The sequence below is a fragment of the Eubalaena glacialis genome, chromosome 2 (assembly GCF_028564815.1).
Source record: "Eubalaena glacialis isolate mEubGla1 chromosome 2, mEubGla1.1.hap2.+ XY, whole genome shotgun sequence".
Lineage (NCBI taxonomy): Eukaryota > Metazoa > Chordata > Mammalia > Artiodactyla > Balaenidae > Eubalaena > Eubalaena glacialis.
In genome coordinates this window covers 44,674,610-44,700,229 of record NC_083717.1, presented here as the reverse complement: position 1 = coordinate 44,700,229, position 25,620 = coordinate 44,674,610, and the positions used below count along the sequence as shown (strand labels likewise).

Sequence of the window (25,620 nt, the reverse complement as noted above, 5' to 3'; positions counted from 1 at the left end):
CAAGGAAATTTGCAGTTACAGACATCTGAACAACTCTTTTTTCCCCCAAGTTAAGCAAATTGGCAAACTACTCCCATTGCTGTTAGTCTTGTGCCCTACAGAGAATGTGTTAATTTATACACAAAAGAGAAAAGATGTGGTTGGTTATAACAAACATGGAAAAAAGAAAGGTAGCTAAGGTAAACCAGCTCAGAGGTCACTGAAAATAAAACACCATAAATGCAATGCAGGTGTTACGGTCAATTACTACCCCAAACTCACTAACCTTTGGCTACTAATATGTAACTTTCATCAGAAAGACATTATATATTTAAGAATAGCAAAGTTCTCCTAAGAATGCAGAGAGGGGACATTTCACTGAGAGACCAAAGAACGTGTCTTCAGAATGCAGTCTATAAACCTAATGTAGAGGTAAAACTTAGAGGATTTCCACAAAAGCATCACACAAACTGAGAAAAGGTCTGATTCTATAGAAACAACAGAACCCAGTACATAACACTAATTTTAAAAACCATCAATCTATTCAATCTCTGACAATTTGATCAGAGAGTAAATATGTGTTAAACATTTTATACTGCACATTAAAAATGAACTAGGAAACCAAATTTAAACCATTTGGGTAAAATAAAATACTTAAGTTAAGCAAACTCTCCTTCCTTTCTCAGCAGTAAATCTGAAACTACTTCCACTGTTACATTTGCTTAGTTACCCAGGTAACAAAATATAGAAGATTTAGAAACTAGATATTTTAAAAAGTAAACTTCTTGCTAAAATCAACTGCACTATGAGAAATATTAAAAAAAAAAACAAAAAAAAGAGAATTCGAGGCCAGTTCTATATAATACTCTAACTCTCTACTAGAGCATTCACTATGACATGATCTTTCTGGTAATTTTATTTTTTTAAAAGGCCACATGTGGCTTTTCTTCTATATTAGATTGAGAAAGCTCACTTTCCAGTCACTTAACTCCCATGCCTGAAGTTCAGTCTCGTTAATGGTAATACATATCAGAGTCAAAAAGGATGAGATAATTAAGGAGTCTGAATGTATCACCTTAAAACATTTTTTTTTCTTACCTCCTCCTTAATATTAAATCGTGATGGTTCTTGTCTGCTTCGGTTTGACCGCCTAACCCCATAAACGTCAGGATATTCTTCCCACATCTGTAAAATTAATAGACCACGCATGAATCGTTCTTTCTTGACCCCCATTTACTATTTACATTACTGGAACATGTATTTCAATTTAAGAGAATTCAATTAGTTATTTGGTTATATATCAAAAGGGTTGTTTTGTTAGCTTTGTTTATGAGACAGTGAAGGACCATCTTTAAAAAGAATAAGGCATATTATCCGAGAACTCATTAAAGTTGTAACGATGCCTCTTCATTACTAAATGGCATTAAACTAGAGGTCACACTGCTTACCCATTGTTAAAATATAAACTTACAGTTGAATAATATGGCAACATAGGAGAACAACTGCTTCCACTAAAGACAAAATATTTACTGATGAATTTTAAGTCCCTAATGCTTTCAGTTTCAGCTTCGACTGCACAAGACTCATCTGAGAAACTCAAAAAAATCAGCAGGGCCCCACCACCAACTCTCATTAAATAAGAATCAGTGCATTTGCATATTTTTTTTAATTCTTCAGGATGTGTAACATGCCAGATACAGGCAAATTCGGTATTTCTAACATTTAGCTAGAAGTTCTCAGAATGAGACCCACTGGCACCCTTGCTCTAGCACACTTCATTTTATTCTCTAACAGTAGTTAACCCTTTGCCTTTAAGACCTGATTTTTAGTAACAATCCTCACTAGTGATCAAACAAAGTTTAAAGAGGAATCAGTTGAAGAGAACATTTTTTTCACAACATACTGACACCATTTTATTAAAAGACTCAAATCAATAAATATAAAAAATTATAAAAGGCCCCCCTTCTTCCACCTCTAACAATTAGTCTAACCCCTAGCCTCACTCTCCTTCCCACAGAAAACTATTAATAGGTATGTTGTGTGTTCTTTTAATGAAATCAATCACCTATAGGCAAAATGAATTTAAACGCATTGTGGAACAATGAAGTGAAGATGCTCAACAGGAGTTAAACATATAGAAGAGATGCTTGAAAGCCAAGATTAGAAATGTGGGTTTGTCATCAAAACACGGGTGACAGCTAATGTCATGAAAATATTTGGAGTGAAGCAAGAGGAGAAGCCACAGGTTGAGGCTCATCATGAAATGTGTGGAAAGTGGACCCCCCAAAAGACAAAAATGATGAAAGACGCCCCAAAAGCACATAATGTCACTAAGCCAAGGAAGGACATAATCAACAGTGCCTTTAAAAAAAAAAAAGCGAAGTAAGCTGAAGAAAGACAAGGCCTCCAAAGGTAACAAGCATGATGTTCTAGGAATAGGCATTTTAGAACTAGAAGCCATATAATCATGTAATACAGCATCCTCAGTTTATAAATTCAGTTTATAAAAGTAAAAAATCCTTAACCACCTTAGAATAATACGAGTTGGAGGACAAAAGGTCCAACCAGGAGTCAGTAATAACCAAGCAGAAGGAAATCTAGGCAAAAGAGGCAGCACATGCCAAACACTCTGAACAAATGGGGCAGAGAGAGGAAGGCAGCAAAGAGCTTTGCTCTAGCGCTGCCTGCCAACCCCTCCCCCATCCTTTTTTGGACCTCTCCTAGAGCTATGAAATGACTCAGCACAGGTATTTATGGAGCTTTTATTAACTGGGTGGCTCAGTGCTTTAAATGGCACTACATCAATTAGTTTTACCATTTAAAAATATTAGACAGGCATTCAGGGTCACCTGTTGGGACTTTATCACAGTATATACTGTAATGCATACATCCTAAAATCATCTTTTGTTCCTGTTTGTCCTTTTGAGGGCTAATGATATCTAATTCAACTATTCAATAAAAAGCTACCATGTGAAAGGGAAGTGTGTACAGAAAACAAAGAGCTTTCTTTAGAAGCTCATTTTAGAGTAATAATTATTAAAGTCACAATCCAATCATTCTAACTGGCTAGTACATTCATCCATGTATTTATTAACTTTTTGGAACTTATCATCTTAACTTTAACATTTCTGCCTAAAGCTGTACTTCTATCTTAAAATTCAGTCTTATTCCCCTTTATCTCTTTAAAGGGAGTTTCATATATATATATATATGTATATGGTCTTACAGTTAAACTGTGAATTCCAGACAGTGAGCATGATTTCGGTAAAGTTTTAAACACCTGACGCAAGTCGTGTTTTCTATGGCTTCCTTTACTCTCTGCAAGTAAAGAACTCTCCCCTGTACAGAAGAAAGTTAAAAGATGGCCAAGCAAGACCTTCTGCAGGTAAATTTCTGAGTTGAATGACACTCAGAGAAGATCTCTAAGTGGTACTTCTACATTCAGGGTCTTTCTGAAATAGGTCACCACCTGAAATGTCTCTTGTGAAAGGTCCCCACACACCGAGCAGGCAACAAAGCACAACACTTGAGTGTTAGAAGGTCACTTCTCTGGTGATGAGTTAATTAGCAAGGACAGCTTTCATTTTCCTATCCCTAACACTACTATCAGCATTCCCCAACCTCCCACCAGCTCTTAAGCGTCACTTACCATTAAGCAATGACTACGCTGGGAATAGAAGAAATGAAATAACACAGTTAATCCCAATTCTGTCTCAAAGGTTAAAAGCAGTTTTTGTTTTTTAATTTCAGGATTGCTGAAGTTTTGTAAAACTTGCAGGTAATTTTAAATTGTTTGTACCGCTGCGAAAACCTTTATGTGCAGATGTAGGTTTGTATTTTAGAAGAAAAACTGATTTAGCATAAAGCTTTTAGTTTCTTTAAGACATTTTATTTTTAAATTTCTAAAAGCAATCTTTTTTATATTTTCAGTGATTCTAACTTAATTCTCTCAAAAGGGAATTATAAGAGATCAGCTGCATTTCTCATGACTAACTAGACCAAGTCATTAATTCTTCCCCAAAAGGGACGCATCCCAAAGTTTGGACATCAATGAAAAAAAGTTGCTATGCAACTCAATTTTTGCCTTTTTGCATTCTCTGCTGGAAGATTCTCGTTAAGCAAAGAATACCTACCTTGCCTAGGTACAGATAATTTCTTTTCTGTGAGGAGTATTTCTCCTTCCATTCTTCAATAGAACAAAAACTACCCTTATTCTTGGATTGGGATTATCCATCACACTACAACTGCATTCTACAATCATCTGTGAATGACTTTCTCTGGTATAATTCAGTGCTGTACTAAAAAATATATATTTTAACCACCTTTTTTAAATGTTAAAAACAAAAACAACAAAAATTGGTCTTTCTGCCCTATAATTTGATGGTTCATATAATTATTTTCCTTATAGCCCTGTGTCTAACGAGTACAGCAGAAAGCATTCCCCATTTAGACCCACAGACAGTATATTATTAGAAAAGGTGGCTGTAGATGAGTTTTCATTATCAAGATACACTAAGGAGTTTTCCGTGGGAAACAAAGGTCTGCTAGCTGGTCCTAGCTCACAGCACGTTTGTACTGTACAGCAAAGCCGATACCTTCTTCACATCAGCTATCCGTTCCTTCTTAGAGGCTGGCTTCTCTTTGGCTTCTGGAAGAACTGGCTGGGATTTGGAACCTCCCGATTCACTTTCAGATTCTGACTGACTCTCCGAAGATTCAGAACTACTGTTTGACTCGCTGCCATGTCCACTTCCTGGATCGCTGCCCTGCTCACTCTCCGACTGGCTGCCTGAGTCTGAACCCGAAGCTTCTTCAGATGCCGAATGACTTAATTAAAAAAAAATAAAATAAAATAAAAATTTAAGAACTGCCACATAAATCTGTTTTAAAATAAAAATCCTAGTGTTAATATGACAGCAGATAGTAATTTGGTAATACAAGATCAAAATTTTCTAATTCACTTTTATAGTGTTATTTGCAAACAATGTCATTAGTCCCATTCTCAACATCCCTAATAGCTACCATCTCCTGAGTATGTACGTGATGCCATATGCCACCTAATTTATATAGATTAGCTCTTTTAAAAAAAATTAAAAGGGGGATATTATTTTGTCCTTCATTCATATGAGGAAAAACTGAAGCTCAGAAGTAGTTAAATAACTCTCCCAAGATGACACAGGTAGGATTTGACACCAGGTCCATCTGTCGGAATCCACTAAGTCTTATTTGCTCATCATCAGTCCCTCCCTCCTTAAGACGAAGACAAAACCAAACCAAAATGAAACGAACGAACAAACAAACAAGAAAGGAACCAACGCAGAACAAAACAAAACCAAGGCAGAGTCACCCAAACAATAAAAATGCAATCTGGTTGCAATTATCCAATCAGTGGTTCTCAAAAATAGGTGCAAATTAAAACATACACACTAACCCCAAACCAGAACTCCTGCCTTGAAATCTCCTGCAGTTGAGTCCCAGACCTGGTAGACTTAACAGAAAAGAATAAACAAAGAGCCTAACCCAATAAAGACTGCCATTGGCTTCCACACACCCCCACCCTTTCCTCATTCCAAACCCCTCCCAGGAAAGAGCAATGGTAAGTAGGCAGATGAAAGCAGACGCCACACACACACAAAAAAAGGCGGCCAGGGAAGACTGAAGGCAATATACCACCCCCTGTTCTCCAACAGTTAAAAAGTAATTCATGGGCATGCTGGTAGGAATGAGGATACTCTAAAGCGAAAAGATCTACAGTTGATGGACTCTACAGAAAAAAAGTGGACAGCTCACTCAACTCTTCTGCTTAAAAACTATCTTTTCATTTAGGAGAGGCAGAGCAGAGGAGGAGGCAGGTAGCAACCCACATCCTAGAGTAACATCAGCAGAAAAGAACCCTGAGTTTAGCAACCCGGAGATAAAAGACACACGGCATGAAGCCAGAAAGGCTCAAAAAAAAAAAGAAAAACAGAGAGAGAGAGGCTTTGTATTTTTGTTATTTACCACCACTCCCTTCCAAACTAGAAATGAGGCCCTATCACTTGACAAACATGTCCACAGAATGAACAGGACAGTACACTGGGAACGGGAATTGACCCAAATGTCCAGTGTGATCCACAGCAAGCACAATGCAGTTGAGGGGACTTTAGTTAAGATGAGAAAGCAATGAGAATAAATGGAGGGGGAGGATGCCTACCTTGGGAAGGGGAGCAGAAGGGGAAGACCATTTATTAATTGCCTGATCATCTAACAGGTGCCAGGCAATATGCTGAGTACCTTATATGTTCATTTTGCTTATTTCCCAGAACAACGCTTTTAGACACCATTATTCCCATGTGAAGGATGAAAAAATTGTGAAGTTTTAAATAACCTGGTCAATGACAAAACTAGAAAGTGCTGGGGGAGTCGGGGAGGGGAGCAGGAATTCCACTTCAAGTGTGGCTCTAAAAAGCTCATATTCTATTTTACCACAAGAGTTCAAAGCCTTAGAGACTCAGAAAACAAACCTTATCCCTGTTACACAACATCCAAAACCAGTCAGGCATCCCTGTAACAGCGACTAAGTACCTACAAGGCCTCATTATACTTACTGACTCCTTGGTCCTTTGCACAGTAAAGCTGACTAGTCCAGCTGACTAAGGCACCTTAAGTCACTTATTCTCCACCTGTGACCACTCAGAAGGTGGTCACCAGGCAAGAGGAAAAGAGAGGAAGTACAGTTAAAAGGTGTAGGCTCTGGCCTCCATGGCTTGGGTCTCCATCCTAGATCATCTCAGGCCTGTGCCCTCTTTTAACCTGTGACATAAATCATTGCAAATGTGAGGGAAACATCCAATGCCAATTCCCACATCAGGGTATATGTGTGTATATGAATATCTCATTCTCTTTGAACTGCCTCATAGGATGAATACACTACATTTATTTAAACTGCCCCCTTATTAATAGAACATTTAGGTTATTTTTAAACTGTTCTCTTAACCAACAAGCGACAAATATCCGTGATACACTTCCATACCTCTATATTTCTGAGTATTTAGATTTCCAAATTGTTCACTATAACCAATAAAACTATAAATATCTTTGTATATATGCCTTCATGTGCAGCTCTGTATTTGTGTTTGTGTAGGAAAGTGACCTCTGGAAACATAAAAATACATATAACACCTTTTAGGTAAAAAACACATCTATGTCTATGTGCATAAATACATTTTAATCACCAAATTGCTAACAGTGGTTTACTCTATGGGATGGGTTATTTGAAGTACCTAGTGGATTCCGTGAACTACTTACTGGTGCAATTAAAAAAAAAAAAATTAGTAACTCTGAAAGTCAAACCCAAGAAAAGATAAACATCAAGTTTACAATTGTATTTATCTCTGGGTGTTGAGGGAGGCAGATGTAATCAGAAAATGATATTGGTGGGGGACTTCCCTGGTCGTCCAGTGGTAAAGAATCCACCTTCCAATGCAGGGGACGCGGGTTCGATCCCTGGTCGGGGGGAACTAAGATCCCACATGCCACAGGGCAACTAAGCGCGTGCCACAAACTACAGAGCCCACGTGCCACGACTAGAGAGAGAAAATCCGCACGCCACAACTAGAGAGAAGCCTGCGCACAAGGAAGAGCCCGGGCCACAACGAAAAAAGATCCTGCACGCCTCAACTAAGAGCTGACGCAGACCAAAGGAAAAAAAAAAAATGATATTGGTGGGTTTTATGACTGAGGCTGAGTGGTTGAGTTCATAGTCATTCGTTATTTAAGTATTAATCTTTTTAATGTTTCAAATGGTTCATAAAAAATCCAACCAAAAGAGCCAAATTCAAGGCAAGGGATGTTAAGTATCCCCAATCCTATACAAAATGAGCTAAAGATATGAATGAGAGTGAGACCAAGTGTTTTTTTTTTTTTTCCCATCATTTCTGAAACAAGTCAGAATTAAGAGACCTAAAATAATATTCAGGGGAAAAAACGTTTTTAAAAATAAGCCTTAATAAAGGCATAACTCAATTAATTTGCATACTTCTCCTAGGAGAATAAGTTTCTAAATGTTGAAACAGAAAAAGAGTATTTAGGAAAAAACTATAAATATCTTCACATTTAAGGCACTGACGGTCTAATTATTCATTCAAAGGACAGGATATTTCCTGAAATATTATGCAGATTCACTATTAATGCCGAATGATAATACTAAATACTATCAATGTTAAGTTGCAGCTTGTAATGTTGATTTAGAGTAAGAGATGTGGGAAGTCCACAGGACTGAAAAAAGGGACAAATCAGGTTAGTGGGTGAGTAGTCCTTTAGCTAAGCTTTCACCTAAATTAAAGTAATAAAATTACCTGATTTCCAAAGGCATTAATAGTTATAAGGCAATTAAAAATGGAATTTCCAGGAATGATTAACCACCATATATACAGAATCCTCATGAAAAGTAAGTTTACCTAAAAATTACTCAAAACCTAAGTTGCAAACAAGTTTTATAATTTTTGATTGAACAATCATCACAAGGGAAATACAATGCAAAAATAAATAAAAGGGACAAGTCAAAATTGGGAGTTTTTCGATTCCAATAGAAAAATGCTTATTTAAAAAAAAGCTTAACACTTTTCACTCACTGATAAAAAGGATTTGACATCTCTTCAAAATCCTTTTTGAAGGTGGCAAAAATAGAGTGATTAAGTGTCTCTTACAACTGGACTTTGAAAGCAAGCAGCATTAATAGCTATTGTTCCGTTTTTAATTTTTAATCACCGCTTCCCAAATAACCACAAGAGGGCAGCACAGCAACACTTCACTACAGACCAAGCCTGCGGGTTCTCGGCCCAAGAGCTGCCATTTCAGCACTTACTGGGTACTGTTTATTTTCCTAAACTCACAAAATGGCTGAACTGCTTGGCAGAGCTGGATTTTTTTTGTTGCTGTGGTGAAAGCAAAATCTGGTAAAAACGCAAAGCCATCTACACTGGAATTCCATAAAGTTTATCTCCAGACTATGTTCTATCAATATTAAAATAGCTAACATTTGTGGAGCACTTCTGTGCCATATGCAAACATTCCCCTCTAATCCTTCTCTTCATTTTACATAAGAGGCCTAGCCCAAGTGTGTGTATGTCATCCCCCAGCCCCACAGCCTGAATTATGAAATCCACACTACTATTAACCTCTAAGTGGTGTTGCTGCCCCTGTCATAATCAGTTAAACAGATTATTAAACCACCCAACAAGAGATTAAGGCCAGAATCATTCCAAGGGTGGTGCAGGACAAGTCCTTCTCAGTCACTTCTATGTGTCATAAGAGGATAGAAAGGCAAAGATTAAGTCACGAGTTTCTTACTGACGAAAAAATTACTGGATGTAGTTCCTTAAATAAATTGAACAGTATCTTTAAGACCTCCTCCACCTCTGGTTCAGGTCCTATGATTCTGAAGAATAAGCTACATTATAAACCAGGTTCAAAGACAAGTAAGAGACTGAGAAAAGAAAGTTCAATGTATACACAACAAAGGATTTATACGTACAACATATGAAGAATTACATAGCAAAGAAAATTCCAATAAAAAACTAGGCAAAGGAAATGGACAATTACAAAACCCAAACTGCAATAGCCCATAAACATATAAAAAGGTAATTAAACCTCACTGGTAATTTGGGAAGTGTATTTACAATATATTATTTTACACTCATCTGCTTGGCAGAAATTAAAGTCTGGTTAACATTAAAGTATGATGAGAAAGTACGGAAAATAGTACTCATATACCATTATTGAAAAAGTAATCAGTAGAAGCTTTGGAAAGCTATTTGGCATTATATTACCCTAGAAATATGCATGAATCGTGTGAGTCAATCAGTGGGTATATAACCTAAACACATTATCAAACGTGTGCAGGAGATGCAAAGTATAAAAATGTTCAGAGCTCTGCTCATAAGATTAAAAAAAAGGAAATAACCTAGATGTTCATGTACGAAAATGCAAAAATAAAATGTGAAACGTTCATACTATGCAATTAACTACAACAGTTAAGACTAGGGATGAATCAGATCTATAAATATCAATATGACAATTTCAAAACTATCATATTTTTCTAAACAAAATATATTACATGAACCATGTGCGTTTTAAAAATGCCAAGGTTTTTATATGCCAAGTTCATGAAAGTGACTAGGGAAAAGGGGTGAATAGGATTTTAACTATATCTAACTTGTTGAAAACTTTAATTTTATTCTTTGAACTTCTCTGAATTTTTCTTAATTTCTCAAAAAAGAGCTGTTTCTAACATTGAAGAACTGATCAGTATTCCGGAGTAGACCTTCCTAGGATTCGGCAATTCTTTTGGAACTTACTTTAACACTGGAAACACTAAGGATCCTCTTTTCAGAAAAAGGTACATATATGTATGAGACAAAATGCATACAAAAATGCTGTGTACAGTTTCAGAAGATAAAGGGTTAAGTCCCATCAGTAAACCACCCCACCCCAAGATTAAGAAACCCAATGGTAAAGGAGGAAAAAAAATCTACCTTTAATAACCATATTTCTAAAATTCTCAACTGGTGCCAGGCAGAAGTCACCTTTACCTCTATTATGCTACTTCTGTTCCCCAATAACCAGTAAACATCTGAGTAGTCCTAAATAGTTTGGGAAGCATTAAACAAATGGAACCCAGGCATACATATCATTAGGGAAAAGTGAATTATAACAAGAAGCCTGGGCTTCCCTGGTGGCGCAGTGGTTGAGAATCTGCCTGCCGATGCAGGGAACACGGGTTCGAGCCCTGGTCTGGGAAGATCCCACATGCCACGGAGCAACTGGGCCCGTGAGCCACAATTACTGAGCCTGTGCGTCTGGAGCCTGTGCTCCGCAGCAAGAGAGGCCGCGACAGTGAGAGGCCCGCGCACCGCGATGAAGAGTGTGCCCCGCTTGCCACAACTAGAGAAAGCCCTCGCACAGAAACAAAGACCCAACACAGCCATAAATAAATAAAATTAATTAATTAAAAAAAAAAAAACAAGAAGCCTGGATAAGGTACAAATTAAATATTCATTTCGCAAATACCTATCCCAATCTGGGTCTGGCAGAGCACTAAGGATTAACATAAAAGGCGAGGCAAGCTCTCTACTCGGGTAACAACATGGAAGACTAACCCTTCATGCGGTGAAAGGCAGTTACAGAGAGAAGAACTCTCCCTATAATCTACCATACCAACTGATGTATTTACATCCATTTAGAACCCTGAGGTTGGACGAACTTGTTTGACCAGGAGTTCCTTTCAGCCCTTTGAGTCTTATCTTTCCTTATTAACAACTTTTAGGCTATAGTTTTAGACTTTTATAAGTTAGCAACTCCAACGCTCAAAGGAGATTTAAAAGTCCTGGCTGCTAACCTCAATAGTAAATGTGGAACTTACGACCACACTGTCATAGGAAGTAAGTGAAGTCCCTGAATCAGGCCACAGAAAAGGAAAAGTGAGGGCTCCCAACTTTCTTAATAACAGCCAACACTCACTGTGGCAAGCACTTTAGTGTTTTAGACCAGTTTCTCACACTCAGCATTATTGATGTTTTCTTGTTGGGGGGGAATAGGGGGGGCTGTCCTTTGTATTGTAGGATGTTGAGCAACATCCCTGGCCTCTACCCACTAGATGCCAGCAGCACCCCGACCTGAACCAAAAATACCTCCAGACACTGCCAAAAGTCTTGCTGGGGGAGGAGGTGGTGTCCCCAAGCTAAAAACTAGTGTTATAAAAACAGTATTTTACTTAATTCTAACTTCCCCAAGAGAGACATACTATATACCCTTACTCCTATTTTAAAAATAGAGAAACAAGCTCAAAGGTTCCTGCCCGAGATTCTACAGCTAAAAAGAAACAGAAAAGAGACCCAAAGTCCCGTTCCATTAGCCCTTATTTCCCAAACCTGCCTCAGTGCAAGAATCAAGGGAGGCTGTTGTTCAACATACAGATTCCTGGGCACCACCCCAGAATGACTGAACTCAAACTTCCAGGGGAGAAGCCTGGGAATATGTTTAACAAGCACCCCAGGTGATTCTTAGCAAGTAAATCTGGGGACTTAAATGCCTATATAAAGCTAAATTCAGAGGAAACAAACTTTTTAATCAAGCAAGGGAACTGGAACACTGCAAGAATTTGACCCATCACCCCCTTCCCTCAAAATGACAACTTACCAGCCATATACTGCCTCCATTTTAATGTCAAATCAACCAGCATTATCAACTGGAACTGAAGGCGCCCTCTAATTAAGGTTTTTGACAGCCACCACACTCAGGAACCATTTCCCCAGAGAGCATGTCTATAGGACAAGTGTTCCCAACGCTGGCTTTGCAATGGACACACCTGGAGCACTTCTGACAATCCCGATTATCTCCCCCCTCCCCTCCCCTCCCTTCCCCTCCTCTCTCTCCTCTTCCCTCCCTCCCCTCCCACTACAAGACCCCCCAAATCCAATCAGGTATGGGCCTGGGTTTTTTAAATTCACAAGTGATTCTGATGCAAAGCCTATGTGGGAACTAAGTTTACCACAACAAAAAACAAAAATTAGAAGCAAAGCTCAGTCTCTACAAACTGTGGCCAAATCCAAAGTGCATGTGTGGCACTGGAGTCTGTCCAACCAGACGAGGGCCAGGTTCTCCTCTCCAGCACCCCTCCACCCACCACCTTTCCTTGCACTACTCCCCAGCGGTTTCTCAAACTACCCCCAGGCGAATCACTGGATACAAGTTAACTCGAATCTTTCCATGTAAAATCACCGCCTTTTGAAAAGCAATCTGTCTCTGGTATAAATCACACCAGTGATTTTCAGCTTTTGGTTTCTTTAAAAATATGAAGTTTTTTAAGACAAACAGAGTACAGAATTAGTCTACAGTTCTACTATTTTCCCCAATCACCTACATTACCTATCTATCTAATCCTGGAGCGAAACTGCCCATGTCTGAATGCAGTTCTATCTACCCTTTATTCCCCCTTGTGCCTCAGTTTTCTCATCTACAAAAGAGGGGTGATAATCCTACCTACCTCACAGACCTGATGTGAGGACAACTCAAATTAACACATATCAAGGACTTAGAACAAGTTGCAGGCTGATGGTAGGCACTATTGTTAGCAATTATTGAATCTCTCCAGAACTATCAACGCAATTTTCAATGAAACATCTCTCAACAATCATTTCATCTACTGGTTTGATACTTAATTGAAATGCACAGCTGTAAGCAGAACCAGAATAAACGGACAGGAGAAGTAACTATAAATCCTCAGTAAGTAGGTAAGTATACAACCCGACTGAGGGAACAGCATGACATGGGTATAGAAAGAGCTCAGCAGGACACAGGACCACCCACAGAAGGTCAAAAGAAGAAAGCTCTGTGACAGTTAACCTGGGAATGCTAGTGGAAAGAGGTCACTATCATTTCTGCTACACTAACCCTCACACTAAATAAAATATACATTCAAAACTCCTTGAAACAGTGCCTGACACAGTGAGCACTCAATAAAATGCAAATCTACTCTGGTATTCACCACATGTTATTTTCCTTCATGACAAAATCCAAATGAAAGATTACCAGTCACGACTGGACTGAGAAATAACTCATACAAATGCAATACCCTGAGGTTTGTTTTTATATTCTATTCTCTTACTCTGTTTTTAACGCTGGTTACAATTCACAACCCACCAGTGGGTGACAAATATCACTCTAAATAACTGATTCATAGCACAACCCAGGGCCTCTGCTCTAACCATAAGTTATCTTTATCAGCTAGGGGGAAAAGGAATTCTGAATGGAATGTAACTACACTCAAAGTTAATTCTGGAATCCAAACTTTTGGAGGTCTCTAAATGGGTTCAAGTAGACAATCACAGTAATGAAGAGATAGCACTAGAATTTAAAGCAATTGGAGGTGAAAAAAATCCCAAAAGGGGCTTCCCTGGTGGCGCAGTGGTTGAGAATCCGCCTGCTAATGCAGGGGACACGGGTTCGAGCCCTGGTCTGGGAAGATCCCACATGCCGCGGAGCAACTGGGCCCGTGAGCCACAACTACTGAGCCTGTGCGTCTGGAGCTTGTGCTCCGCAACATGAGAGGCCGCGACAGTGAGAGGCCCGCGCACCGCGATGAAGAGTGGCCCCCGCTCGCCGCAACTAGAGAAAGCCGTCACACAGAAACGAAGACCCGACGCAGCCAAAAATAAATTAATTAATTAATTAAAAAAAAAAAATCCCATCAGTATAAACATTTCAAAGGTATGCTACAGCAGGATCTGGCATGACACTGAAACGGAAACTTTTCCTCTTCCATCAAGCATACAACTCCCCTTTATCAGCACCCCATCCCCCATTGCTTCCAGACCTCCAAATTCAAGCTGCCCTAAAAAGGGAACTGAGAAAATAGGACAAGGAATGGAGAGACAAAGGATTAGAAAAGAATGTAACAAGTGCTCCATCAGAAGATCTGAAACACATGGGGAAACATGCAAACATATGGAAACACATGCAAATTGGAAACACATGGAGAGCTTTTAAAAATTAATCACAGGGGTTGGGCTGGACATTGGTATTTTTAGAAGCTCTCCAAGGTCTGATGTAGAAACAAAAAATAGAATTCAACGAACTCAGAAACCAAAAGTAAAGGAAATGAAGAAAGTAGAGGAAACCCAAAACACAAATCATGAGACTATAGGTCTAACAGAATAAACTGGACATTAGGCATTATGTTCAATCAAATGCCGCTATGGTGAAGACTGATTAGTAAAAGCAAGCTACAGCCAATTAGATTTTGTTGTAAATATTACTGCAGTTACATTTATATCCAAACAGCACTGCACCTTGATATTAATTATTCACTCTTGTACAGCTTGAGAGGGAAATGAGGCAGAGGGTAAACCAGGGCAATAATTACCAGCTCCAGAAGGAGGAAATAAGGCATCTACTCAGAGTGACTGCCAAGAGGCGGGCTATGACTCACACAAGCTGGTCTAGTCCAGAAAGAATCATATGCTCCCTTCAAAAGGCTGGGTTTCTCAGGAAGATAAATTTAAAAATAAAAACAATTATAGGATTAACTGCAAAATACACCCAAGGTTTCAACTAACTAAAAAAGAGGACCTGCCTCCTAAAATCATTTTAACAAACCTCTCTCCTAACTTGCCTAAATAGACCAGACTCCTGTGGGAGGCCAGGCCACCAGCCACAGAACCTCACAGGCAGCCTGGCTCTTAAAGAGGGACTTAGAAAGAACAGAAAAAGAAAGAAAGAAAGATGAAGCACTAGGAATAAAATATTACTAGCAGCTTGCAGTTACTGAGTACTTTCAGTGTAACAGTCTCTCTTTGCTAAATACTTTATAGGCATTGTATGATTTAATCTTCATAACCCAGTGAAGACTGTCATTATCCACACTTTTTTTTTTTGGCCGTGCCACGCGGCATGCGGGATCTTAGTTCTCGACCAGGGATCGAACCCGAGCCCCCTGCAGTGGAAACTTGGAGTCTTAACCACTGGACCACCAGGGAAGTCCCATATCCACACTTTAGAAATGAGAAAATTCCAACAGTGTACTTCATTAGCCTAAATTGGGAAGAAAAGTTTTCAGTACTAAGGTAAATGCTGCACTAGTGCCCATCATTGTACACAGCTCTTGCCCGGCACGGAAGGAACAGTTAAAGACTTCACAAATTACAAAATAACTCATCAGAACTGAATCCTAAGTATAAAATCAAGACTATCTTTAGAATGATGCCTTAGCTGCTGCTCTTCTGCAACACTCTCCCCATCAAGATCAGAGTAATCACATTTTCCCCTAAACTGTGGAGACTGTCCAGAAGCTATCACTAAAATAACAAAAATGGTGACCTTAGCCAAACACAGTAACATAATGTTGTAGGTCAATTATACTTCAAAAACAAACTACCTGGGGCTTTCCTGGTGGCGCAGTGGTTGAGAATCTGCCTGCTAATGCAGGGAACACGGGTTTGAGCCCTGGTCTGGGAAGATCCCACATGCCGCGGAGCAACTGGGTCCGTGAGCCACAACTACTGAGCCTGCGCATCTGGAGCCTGTGCTCCGCAACAAGAGAGGCCGCGATAGTGAGAGGCCCGCGCACCGCGATGAAGAGTGGCCCCCGCTTGCCGCAACTAGAGGAAGCCCTCGCACAGAAACGAAGACCCAACACAGCCCCAAAAAATAAATAAATAAATAATAATTAAAGGTGCTAATCATTTAAAAAAAAAAAAAGACTTTAGCCCATATCAATTTCATTCAAAAATCTCCCACTAAATTTAAAAAAAAAAAAAAAAAAAAAAAACTACCTTACAGAAAAGGAGATCAGATTTGTGGACCAGAGGCAGGGTTGGGGGATGGGGGGGGGGTAGTGAGAGGTCTGGGGGGAGGGGGAATTGAATGAAGATAGCTAAAAGGTACAAACCTCCAGTATAAGACAAATAAGTACTAGGGATGTAAGGTAAAACACGATAAATATAATTAACACTGCTGTATGTTATATAGAAAAGTTGTTTAAAAAGTAAATCCTGAAAGTTCTCATCACAAGGAAAACAATTTTTTAATTCTGTATATACCAGATGATGTATGTTCACTAAACTTATTGTGGTAATCATTTCATGATGTATGTATGTCAAATCATTATGCTGTACACACAGTGCTGTATGTCAATTATATCTCAATAAAACTGGAAGAAAAAAAAGTGACTTAACCAAACATGTTAACAGTAAGATGCTAAATTGGAACTGTTTTGAAATGCAGCATGAGTGCCTTCCATACACCTACATTCTCCATGATTTATTTCACCAAGCAAAGCCTTGTCCCCCCACCTCCAATACACCCAGTATAGGAGCTTTTAATAAAAGGGTCTCTGCCCCCCAGACTTCCCTTATTAGTTTAGACTGATTAGGGGCAAGGTCATAACATATAAAATATGTGCTCCAACACTGTGCTAAATTACTGAAAACAAAATAAACATAAAACAGACCCTAGGCATTTGGTGAATTGTGTCAACTTTTGTTGTTCTGGATTTATACTAATAACACTAAAGTTCCAAAGACGTAGTAATAGGCAATTTTGGTGAGGTATGAATTTGAATTCAATGCCCAATCAATGAGGTTGAAATGCAGGAGGGAATTATTCAGCTATAGTACCGAACACCAGCTAAGTAGGCCAACATAGTTGTTTTTATATGTATACAAAATAACTCTTGGGTGATTAAAAAGAACACTGTTTCTTCGCTAAAAAGCCCTCCTTAAGAAAGTCAACTGAGTTCTAAGGTTTTCAAAACAAACAAAAAAAAAGCTAAAAGACCTTAAAAAAATGATGCTCATGCCCAGAGTAAACTTACCAAATGTCACACAGAGCAGTCACTTAATTTTTATGTCAGGAGCAAGTTGACTGTGCCACATTTTATGGGAGAAATGATAGGAGTCTGGAAATAGGTGGTTTTAGGAGGTATCTCTCACAATTGTCAGGGGTTTGCTGTATATGGGAGGGGGTAAGTAAACCAATCAATTATAAAATCTGTGAGTTTCACATACTATCAGGTAAAATTCAACTAAACTTTCCAGATTCATCTCTCAAACAATAACTTGCTAAAACTTTTTATAACTAAAGCTTCTTATGAAATACTGTTTGCCCACCTTCCTGCAACCGCTTAACCTTTACAAAAGACGTTACTCTCCAAAGAGCCAAATATCAATTGGAAACTGCAGGTTTTCAAAACAAGAATCCAAAAGAAAGAGGAAAGATTAATCAGCACTTTTCTTGCCATTTCATTACATTCTGCACACAGGAGGAAAACCCACAGAAAGCTCAATGAACAGACCTAATACTCTGGTTCTTTAAAAAGTTAATTGGCTCCAAGTGGCATGCAAACTGTTCACAGATATACTGCTATATCATAATATTCATTTTAACTCACATAGTAACAATATTTATTACATCTACAACAGAGCAGTTTATATCCTGGAACACGACTGCAGTGTTACTTAATTCTATCTTTTAATTTAGGGTATTTAGCAAATAAAATTTTAATACAACTAACCAGAATTCAATCTCAATACACAGAAAGAACCTTTCTTCTTCTTGCTTTATATCCACCTTCAGAAGTTGCTAATATGTTAATGATCATCAAATTCTTAAGTATTTGTCCCCAAGGTTGTTAAAAATTTCATCATATATATTTGAGGATATACTTTAAAAATCACTTACAGAAGCTTTGATGAACGAAGTCTATAAAACAAACTGAAAACCCAATTTCACCTAGTTTCCACAAAGAATTCTTTGCAAAGAACCAAGACTATGCGAACCTACAAAACCAATTAATAATGTAGTGAATTTTATCTTCTATAAACTTTATTCAGAAACTCACGATATGCCCAGGTAAACATCTCTTTCAAAGTACCATACTTTACTCAATAAAAAATTTCTGAACTATTGCCAATTATATGACAGATAATTCCAGTTATTGCTAAAAACACTCCAAAAGCTTAGAAAAAACTTTTCACCAGGGTACGATTACGAAAACACCAATATAGTCTTTCCTTCTTACTTAAATTCATTACTTGTGACCAAATTACAGTCACCGTTGGCAAGCTATGATTTTTTTTTAACCAGAAATCCTTGCAAGGGTTTCCAAACAAGGCAGACCATGAGCATCATTACAGCATTTTAACAAAAGTTTACCAGGATTGAATTAAAATTTCCAGAATGGGGGCTCTGAGAAGTTTCCTAAGATTTTGCCAAGTAATTCCACTACTGGCCAAGCTTTGGGAGTCACTATTCTTCAGCAAGTGCTTTAACACTTAAGAAGAGTTGTTTTCTAACACTTGTTTGCGTAGTTATGGATACCTATTGCTGTATTCTGTTGTTTAAGTTAACCTAATATTAGTAATCTAGTAGTTACTGATCAGGTGAAAATCTATTTTCTACTGAACTATCCCGTTGTTAATCTTAAAAATAAATCACTTTGCACATACTGACCTGAGTTTTTCTCCATCAAATGCCAATTGAGAAAATGTTTGGTACCAAGTAAAAATGCACGGGGACAAGTTCAAATAATCTTCCCTTTGTTTATGAGCCATGTATTAAACAGCTGTAACACCGTTAACAAGTTTCAATTAAAATAAAAACATCTCCTCTTGATAGTGAAACGCTTTTGGTCAATGGTAACAAACTCACTAATCTCTTCACAGTGAACACAAAAAAGAAAAAAAAAAAAAAAGACCCGCTAGGATATGAGAAAGGAAAGCGAAAATGATAAAAACTGGCAGGTTTTCGACTTGAAGGTTTCCGATTAGTGCCTTTCACTTTCTCCAAAAGCAGAAGCCGCTTCTAAAAGAGGAAAACCATTCCTAGGGATGGGCAAAAAATAGACGCTGCAGGGTGGAGACGGCCACAGGGCTGAACGGAGGGCGCCGCCAGGGGCGAAATCGCGCAGGAGAGGTCGCCCACCGGAAAGCCCCAGACAGCATTCCCTTGCCCTCCCCCCCCCCGCCCCCACCTCCGCCCCCGCCCCCACCTCCGCCCCCGCCTCCGCCCCGTGCCCCTTGGCGTGCGGCTGGCTAGGCGAAGAGGAACGACGTAGGCTGCGCACGCAGCCTAACGTCACTGCGTTCGCTCCTCCCGGCGGCGAGGCGCCTGACGTAGTAGGGCGGAGCCTGCCCAAAGGCCGCCGCTGTTGACCCGCTGTTACCAAGCGCGCGCACAGCCAATCAGCAGTCGGCGCCGGCGCCGGCCGGCCTTTGAACTCGGCACGGCAACTTCCTGCTGTTTGGCGAGTACACAGTGCAATGCAGTATGTCTGTCAGCGCTGCGGCACAAAGGAACAGCCATTTTGTGACTGAGCTGGACCTGCACCAAGATGCCAGGGGCTCAGAGAGCTGCTGCCGGCGCTAACTACCAAGCTGCCCTTTATTTCAGTACCAAAGAACAAAAAAGGGGGAGGGGGGAGATACTTCGGTATTTCAGGTTTCAATTCGCTTTATTTTCAATCTTCTCAAAAAATCCCGATTCCTAAGAATTATCAGCATCATAAAATGGCTGCCACTTAAAAAACCCCCTGTTCCACTCCACAAGCAACTGCATTATGCCAATTTCTAACTATCCCCAGCCTTTTAGAGTAACAACTAAAAGGCTGATTAAAAGGATTTTGCCCGCACCTCAGGTTATCAAAATAAAATCTGGTTCAGAGGCAGACGTTTTGGAGATAAATTTAATAAACTGTTTCAGTCCTTATGATAAATTGAAAACGCAGCGTCCTAGAACACACAGAGCTCTTTGTGTGCAGAGTTCCATTCACATTTCCTTCTCTTTCCATTTTGTGATATTACTGAAGTTACCCCAAACCACAAATTATTTTAGATAAGTGTGTGTGGTATGCATTTCTATATATGTCCATCACAAAAACTTTGTTTCAAATATTTAAAAATTTACAGATATCAAGTATCTTTAAAATCATGTTTTTGAAAGTGAACTTTTTAACCTTCAAAAATCATGACATACAAAGTAGCATTAACTTCAAAAGAACAACAAACTTACATAATGACTATTAAGTATTGCCATTATTTCCAAAAACAGGAGAATACCAGCCATACCTAAATTTACACTCAATTCTTTCAGGTCCTAAAGTAAATCTCAGACCAAAAAGTTTACTTAACCTGCCAACTCCTCCCTTCCTCTCCTGTGGCTCAGGCTGCAAAAGTTGATTTCTGTAGTATTCCCTAAACACTAGACTTTATGCCATAGAAACTAGGTCCTTATGGAGAAATTCTGATGGATTAAAGAACCAAGTTCTAGCTACCGTAACAGTCACCTTAATTTTAGCTCACTTAAAAATAACATTAATCTACTACAATAAAACACCACTAACATTCTATAGCTTTACAATTTTAAAAAGGAAGTGATGTCATAATTATGTGCATGTATTAAGGTATGCAATTTAGGGTAACAGTAATTTAACACTCCATCTTCTTTTCAAGGAGTCTCTCAAATATTTTTTGACACTCATCAGGTGTATGAATCAAAATATACGTGACAAAAAAACACATTCAAAAGTACAGTGCATGCCTCTAGTTAAGCTGCAACCTCATTACCAGGAGACAAATGCATGGCAACTTCCATGTAGTTTTCCAGGTCAGAGTATCATTAAAAGAAAGAATAACAACACCGCTTAATTTTTTTAAATTAGAAAGCAGAGTCTGATCAATGATGTTAACCACAAACCTTGCCTGAGAAAGCCAAAACCCATGTGAGATATGCAAATCATACACTCAAGGGAGTACCAACTTTAGGTATTGAATCTTTAATAATTTGTCAAAGATACCTGGGGATTCCTATTTGTTCAAATCACCATCACTTTTCAGAAAAATCAGTTTAGAATCAGTAGAGAAGTTTTCTGTCCTAAATCTAACCTAGGTAATTACATGGGCAATTCAATTCCAAAGACAGTAATCCAAACTATGTGACAACTCAATTTGCAAAAGAATTTGGAAAGGTATTTTTAAAAGCAAGGGTCAAAATATTTTAAGTCTCATAAAACATAAAAATTTAACATTATTAATAAACCATTTTTAAAACTTTCAAATCACTAACCTAATAATAAAGCATATTGTTTATATAAAATTATAAACTGGGGAGAAAAAAATCATATAACCAAATTCTTGTTAAATGCATGATTTAAAATTTATAACATGACAATTCATAGAACACACATCAAGAAATGCATTCATATATACTTTAAAAAATTAATATACAGATCATACAAAACATCCTAGAGGCTTTTCATACAACAAAACATCTTAGAGGCTTTATTACTTAGTCACTAATATGGTGAACTCCAACAAATGCGAAACAAATCATGATTTGAACAAACAGTACATTTGTAAGCTTCAGGAGATAAAGCATTCCAGGCGACTCTGTCGAAATAAATCAATAAATTTAAAGCAACTACAACTAAAATGCAAGGATAAAATACTACATCTATCAACCAGAGAGCATTGTCTGAATATAAGCATACAAATGCAAATCATAATGTATTTTAAATATAAAATATACAATTATAATCAGTAGCAAACACAAAATAGAAGCATATTAATAGTATTCCAAGATTTCTGTGATCACAGGTCTGATCTCATAAATTCAGGAACTGTAATCATCGAGAGTAAAGGTTTTGATAAATCTTATCAAAATTTCCTAAAATGTCAAGAGTATCAAAAGAAATACAGAGTCAAATAAAAATATAAACTGAGAGGCATCAGTCAAAGTGTCCTTTTTGCAATTTCATTTTAAAATGTACATTTTTTCATTCATATAACTTACTCAAATGTCTATTTACTATAATTTACTACCACAAGGCTCCTCTATGGCCTTCAGTTACAAGTTTGGGTATCCTAGATTCTTCAAAGAAAAAATTTGCCTTGTATGTAAAATGGTGCAATGCAGCAATGGCTAAACCGACAAGGTCATTTTCCTACAGCACGAAAACCTAAAAACTGAAATTTATTGACAAAAAAACTGTAGTTTACAGGAAAGGCCCCCTTGAATAAAGGTACCTTACCTTTTGACTGCTGTAAGAGGCCTTAAGTCACAACTTAACTTTCATAAATTGCTACCAAAAAATTAGGGTGTGGCATATTAGCAATCTCAAGGTCACGCTTTAAAAAACGAATCCAAATTAGTAAAATACTTAAAATAAAACAGGTAGCTATCCTTGTCTGTCAAGGTGAACAATGTAAGCTGAGGTTTCCCCCAAAAAAAAAGAAAAAAGGAAGAAAGTTGATAGCTCATACCTCGATGCATTGCTGTGTAGCGAACTGTCCTCCTCTTGGCTTTTGTCCTTATTTCTCATCATCTTTTAATTCTTAAATATTAAGGGGGAGGGGGAATCTGTGTTTGCTTTGAAGTCCTGTGCCCAGGTATTTACTGTCAAAAGTTGAAAGAAAGGTAAGGTCCCAGCTTCTATCGATGGTTTTTATTATCAGGAACAAAGTCCTGACGATGTAACGATATTGTTATAACACAACAGCGGTAAGCACCAAAAAGCAAAATATTTCTATTTTTTCTTTTAAAAAAACCACATAAAAACAGGCTAAACCGAACAGGGAGAATCATCACTATCAATAAGGAAAGTTTCTCAAAGTAACACACTAGATACAAATAACAATCTCTATCTTATTGCGTCATCCAGGAATTTCTCATATTTACAGAAAATAAAGCAAACATAAACATATAAATCTTTTAAATTATCACTAATGATCATGAACTTACCTGATCCATGTAGTAGGTCCAAAGCAAGAGTCCTATCTAGTAGTAGAAAAATATCAGATCCAAATAATTAAAAATAAAAACAAAATTCTCCGTTAAAAAACAAAAAATAAATAAAATTATCCTCAAATATGTTAACTGGTCAAAAAATTACAGCAACAATTAATCCTAAAACGGGTCCGGAAGAAAAAAAACCTCATTAGGAGAGCGCACAAAAATGGAGGTGCGCCATGGCTTCTAAGCTGGAAAAAACAACGACCTGGGCTCTCAGTACGGCTGCTTCTTTCCAACAAGGCACGAAAAGAAAGCTCCCAAAAGCTGCTTTTCTCCCTAAAAAAGGTTCGAATCGACCCCAGTAAGTCACTAGGACAGGCAGGGGGCTGCGGGGGCCCCCTGAGGCTGCCTGAAAGTTAGGGAAAGTTGCGTAAAGTGAGGCGAAGGCAGGGAGCAGAGCGCGCTCTCTCTAAGGCACAGCCGCCATCTAGAGCCTCCTTCCCAGCTCTGAGAGCTCTGCCTTTGATTGACACTCTCTACATTTACCCCACAACTCAGGTGATGTACCATAGACCCACCCCTTCATCTCCACCAAAAAAAAAAAAAAAAAAAAAAAAAAAGATCCTCCATCCCAGGGAGCCTAAGGACCCCTACCCCCACCCCTCCCTGCCCCTCCAGACCACCCCATCAGAGGGAGGGGGGAGGGTTTCTTAACCCCCTCCGGCTCAAGCACCCTTTTTAAGCCAGAGAGAAATGTAATTTGTTCCTTTTGTCTAAAGATCTGCTAAATATTTCAGTCCTTGAGCTAAAATAACTTCCTCTCTGGACAGGAAGTGGTGTTTTATCAAGCCATTTTGAAAGAGGGATAATTCTTAGAGAATATAAAGCTCAGCTTAAGTATTAATCTTTTTAAAAACTACCCCCCACCATGGGTAAAATGGTTTCTAAATAAAAGCAAAACCTCAACTTAATAAATTAAATTCAAGTCTTGCCTTCTTTAGGAAGCCCAAAAATTATCTAAGGACTAAGGTTAAGGGGGAATTTTCCATCCCAACTGGAAGACAGGGGTACAACTCAAGAGCGCCTCCCTAGTGTTCAGTTGCATTAGGGCAAAAATTAATGCAACTAGTTTTTATTCAAGAATCTCAAATTTTCTTCGTACTTTAACAAAATTCTTTAACCCATTATATAACCTTGCCAAAACCTTACCCCAAAAATTCTCATACCACACTGATTTGGGCAATACAATGTTCTTAAATTCAAGAGCATGGAACTACCATGAAAAAAACCCAAGAAACTCCACTTCCAAAACCAACACAACACATATATCTCAACCATTCCCTTGTATTTCAAATCAAATTCTAAGTATATACCGATTTCAACAATGGTAAACTAATAACAATCTGTCATATCTGATGGAAAGTTATCAAAGTAATGTCACAGGGCAAATTCTCCTAAATATCAAAACCGTGAGATCTAAGGAAACAAATTTACTAATGCCAAAACCAAATTATTCAACACTTTCTCAACAAGCACCCCAAGAAAACATTCACACATCCAAAAAAATCAAATCAACTTTCCTTACTCAACATTATTATCTGCCAGAACAATGTCCTTCCCTCACTGAGAAATCCATTTTAGATCTACACCCAACAAAAGCAACAATGTCGCACCTAGGTAAATGTAAAATCCATAATCAAAACCCAGCTTCAATCCCATACTTTCAACAAGATAATTCTCTACCAAAATCAAAATCCAAAATCTCACTTTTGATTTATACAAACCAACCAACTCAAATCAGCCAATGAGAACAAATACTGCATATATATTGATCATCGACGTGTATACCCTGGTATTTGACATTAATCACAAACATGGTATGATTACCAAAATTTTCTTTTCCCACCAAAAGAAAATTAAAGCTGCACTATTACTTGTTCTCTGTATAATGGGAAAATATAATCAACAATTCATTTGGTTTATCAAAATAAAGCCTACTACACCCCATAATAAGTAACTGAAACTGATTCTAGTTATCAATGAATGAAACCAGTATTTACCTAGGATTCAAACGTAAGTTATCTATGACATAGTGTGGTTCATTTACTCTAAATTCCTTAATGTACAGAGTAAGAAAAATACAATTATCAATCCTATTTCATAAAATCTACTGCAGACATTATTGCCACCAAAATTTTAAGTCCTTTTGTGAATACTCTAAGGACCTCCCTACCTTCCCTTATAAATCCAACACCTCTTCACCTAATATTAAGTATTAAGACAATAGGATTCAGTTTAATTTAAATGTTCAGATATTCTTCAAGATGTTTTATTTATAATATTTAATAAGCATAGGTAAAAGGGACCTTTTCCATCAAA

General features: G+C 38.1%; 1 protein-coding gene across 4 annotated transcripts in view; it reads right to left on the bottom strand.

The window, feature by feature from the left end:
• Positions 1–23,755, bottom strand: part of CHD2 (chromodomain helicase DNA binding protein 2) — a 117,566-nt gene extending 93,811 nt beyond the window's left edge. For 2 of the 4 annotated variants that reach the window (XM_061179980.1, XM_061179982.1), the window contains exons 1-5: positions 23,251–23,755; positions 22,773–22,905; positions 4,575–4,806; positions 3,629–3,646; positions 1,078–1,164 (exon numbers count right to left, since the gene is read on the bottom strand). In XM_061179980.1, coding sequence (XP_061035963.1) covers positions 1,078–1,164; positions 3,629–3,646; positions 4,575–4,806; positions 22,773–22,834 — 399 coding nt within the window. In that variant the 5' untranslated portion in view covers positions 22,835–22,905; positions 23,251–23,755. The remainder of the gene's footprint in view (positions 1–1,077; positions 1,165–3,628; positions 3,647–4,574; positions 4,807–22,772; positions 22,906–23,250) is intronic. The other 2 variants (XM_061179981.1, XM_061179983.1) reach the window with 1 other exon arrangement.
• Positions 23,756–25,620: the final 1,865 nt, after the last annotated feature.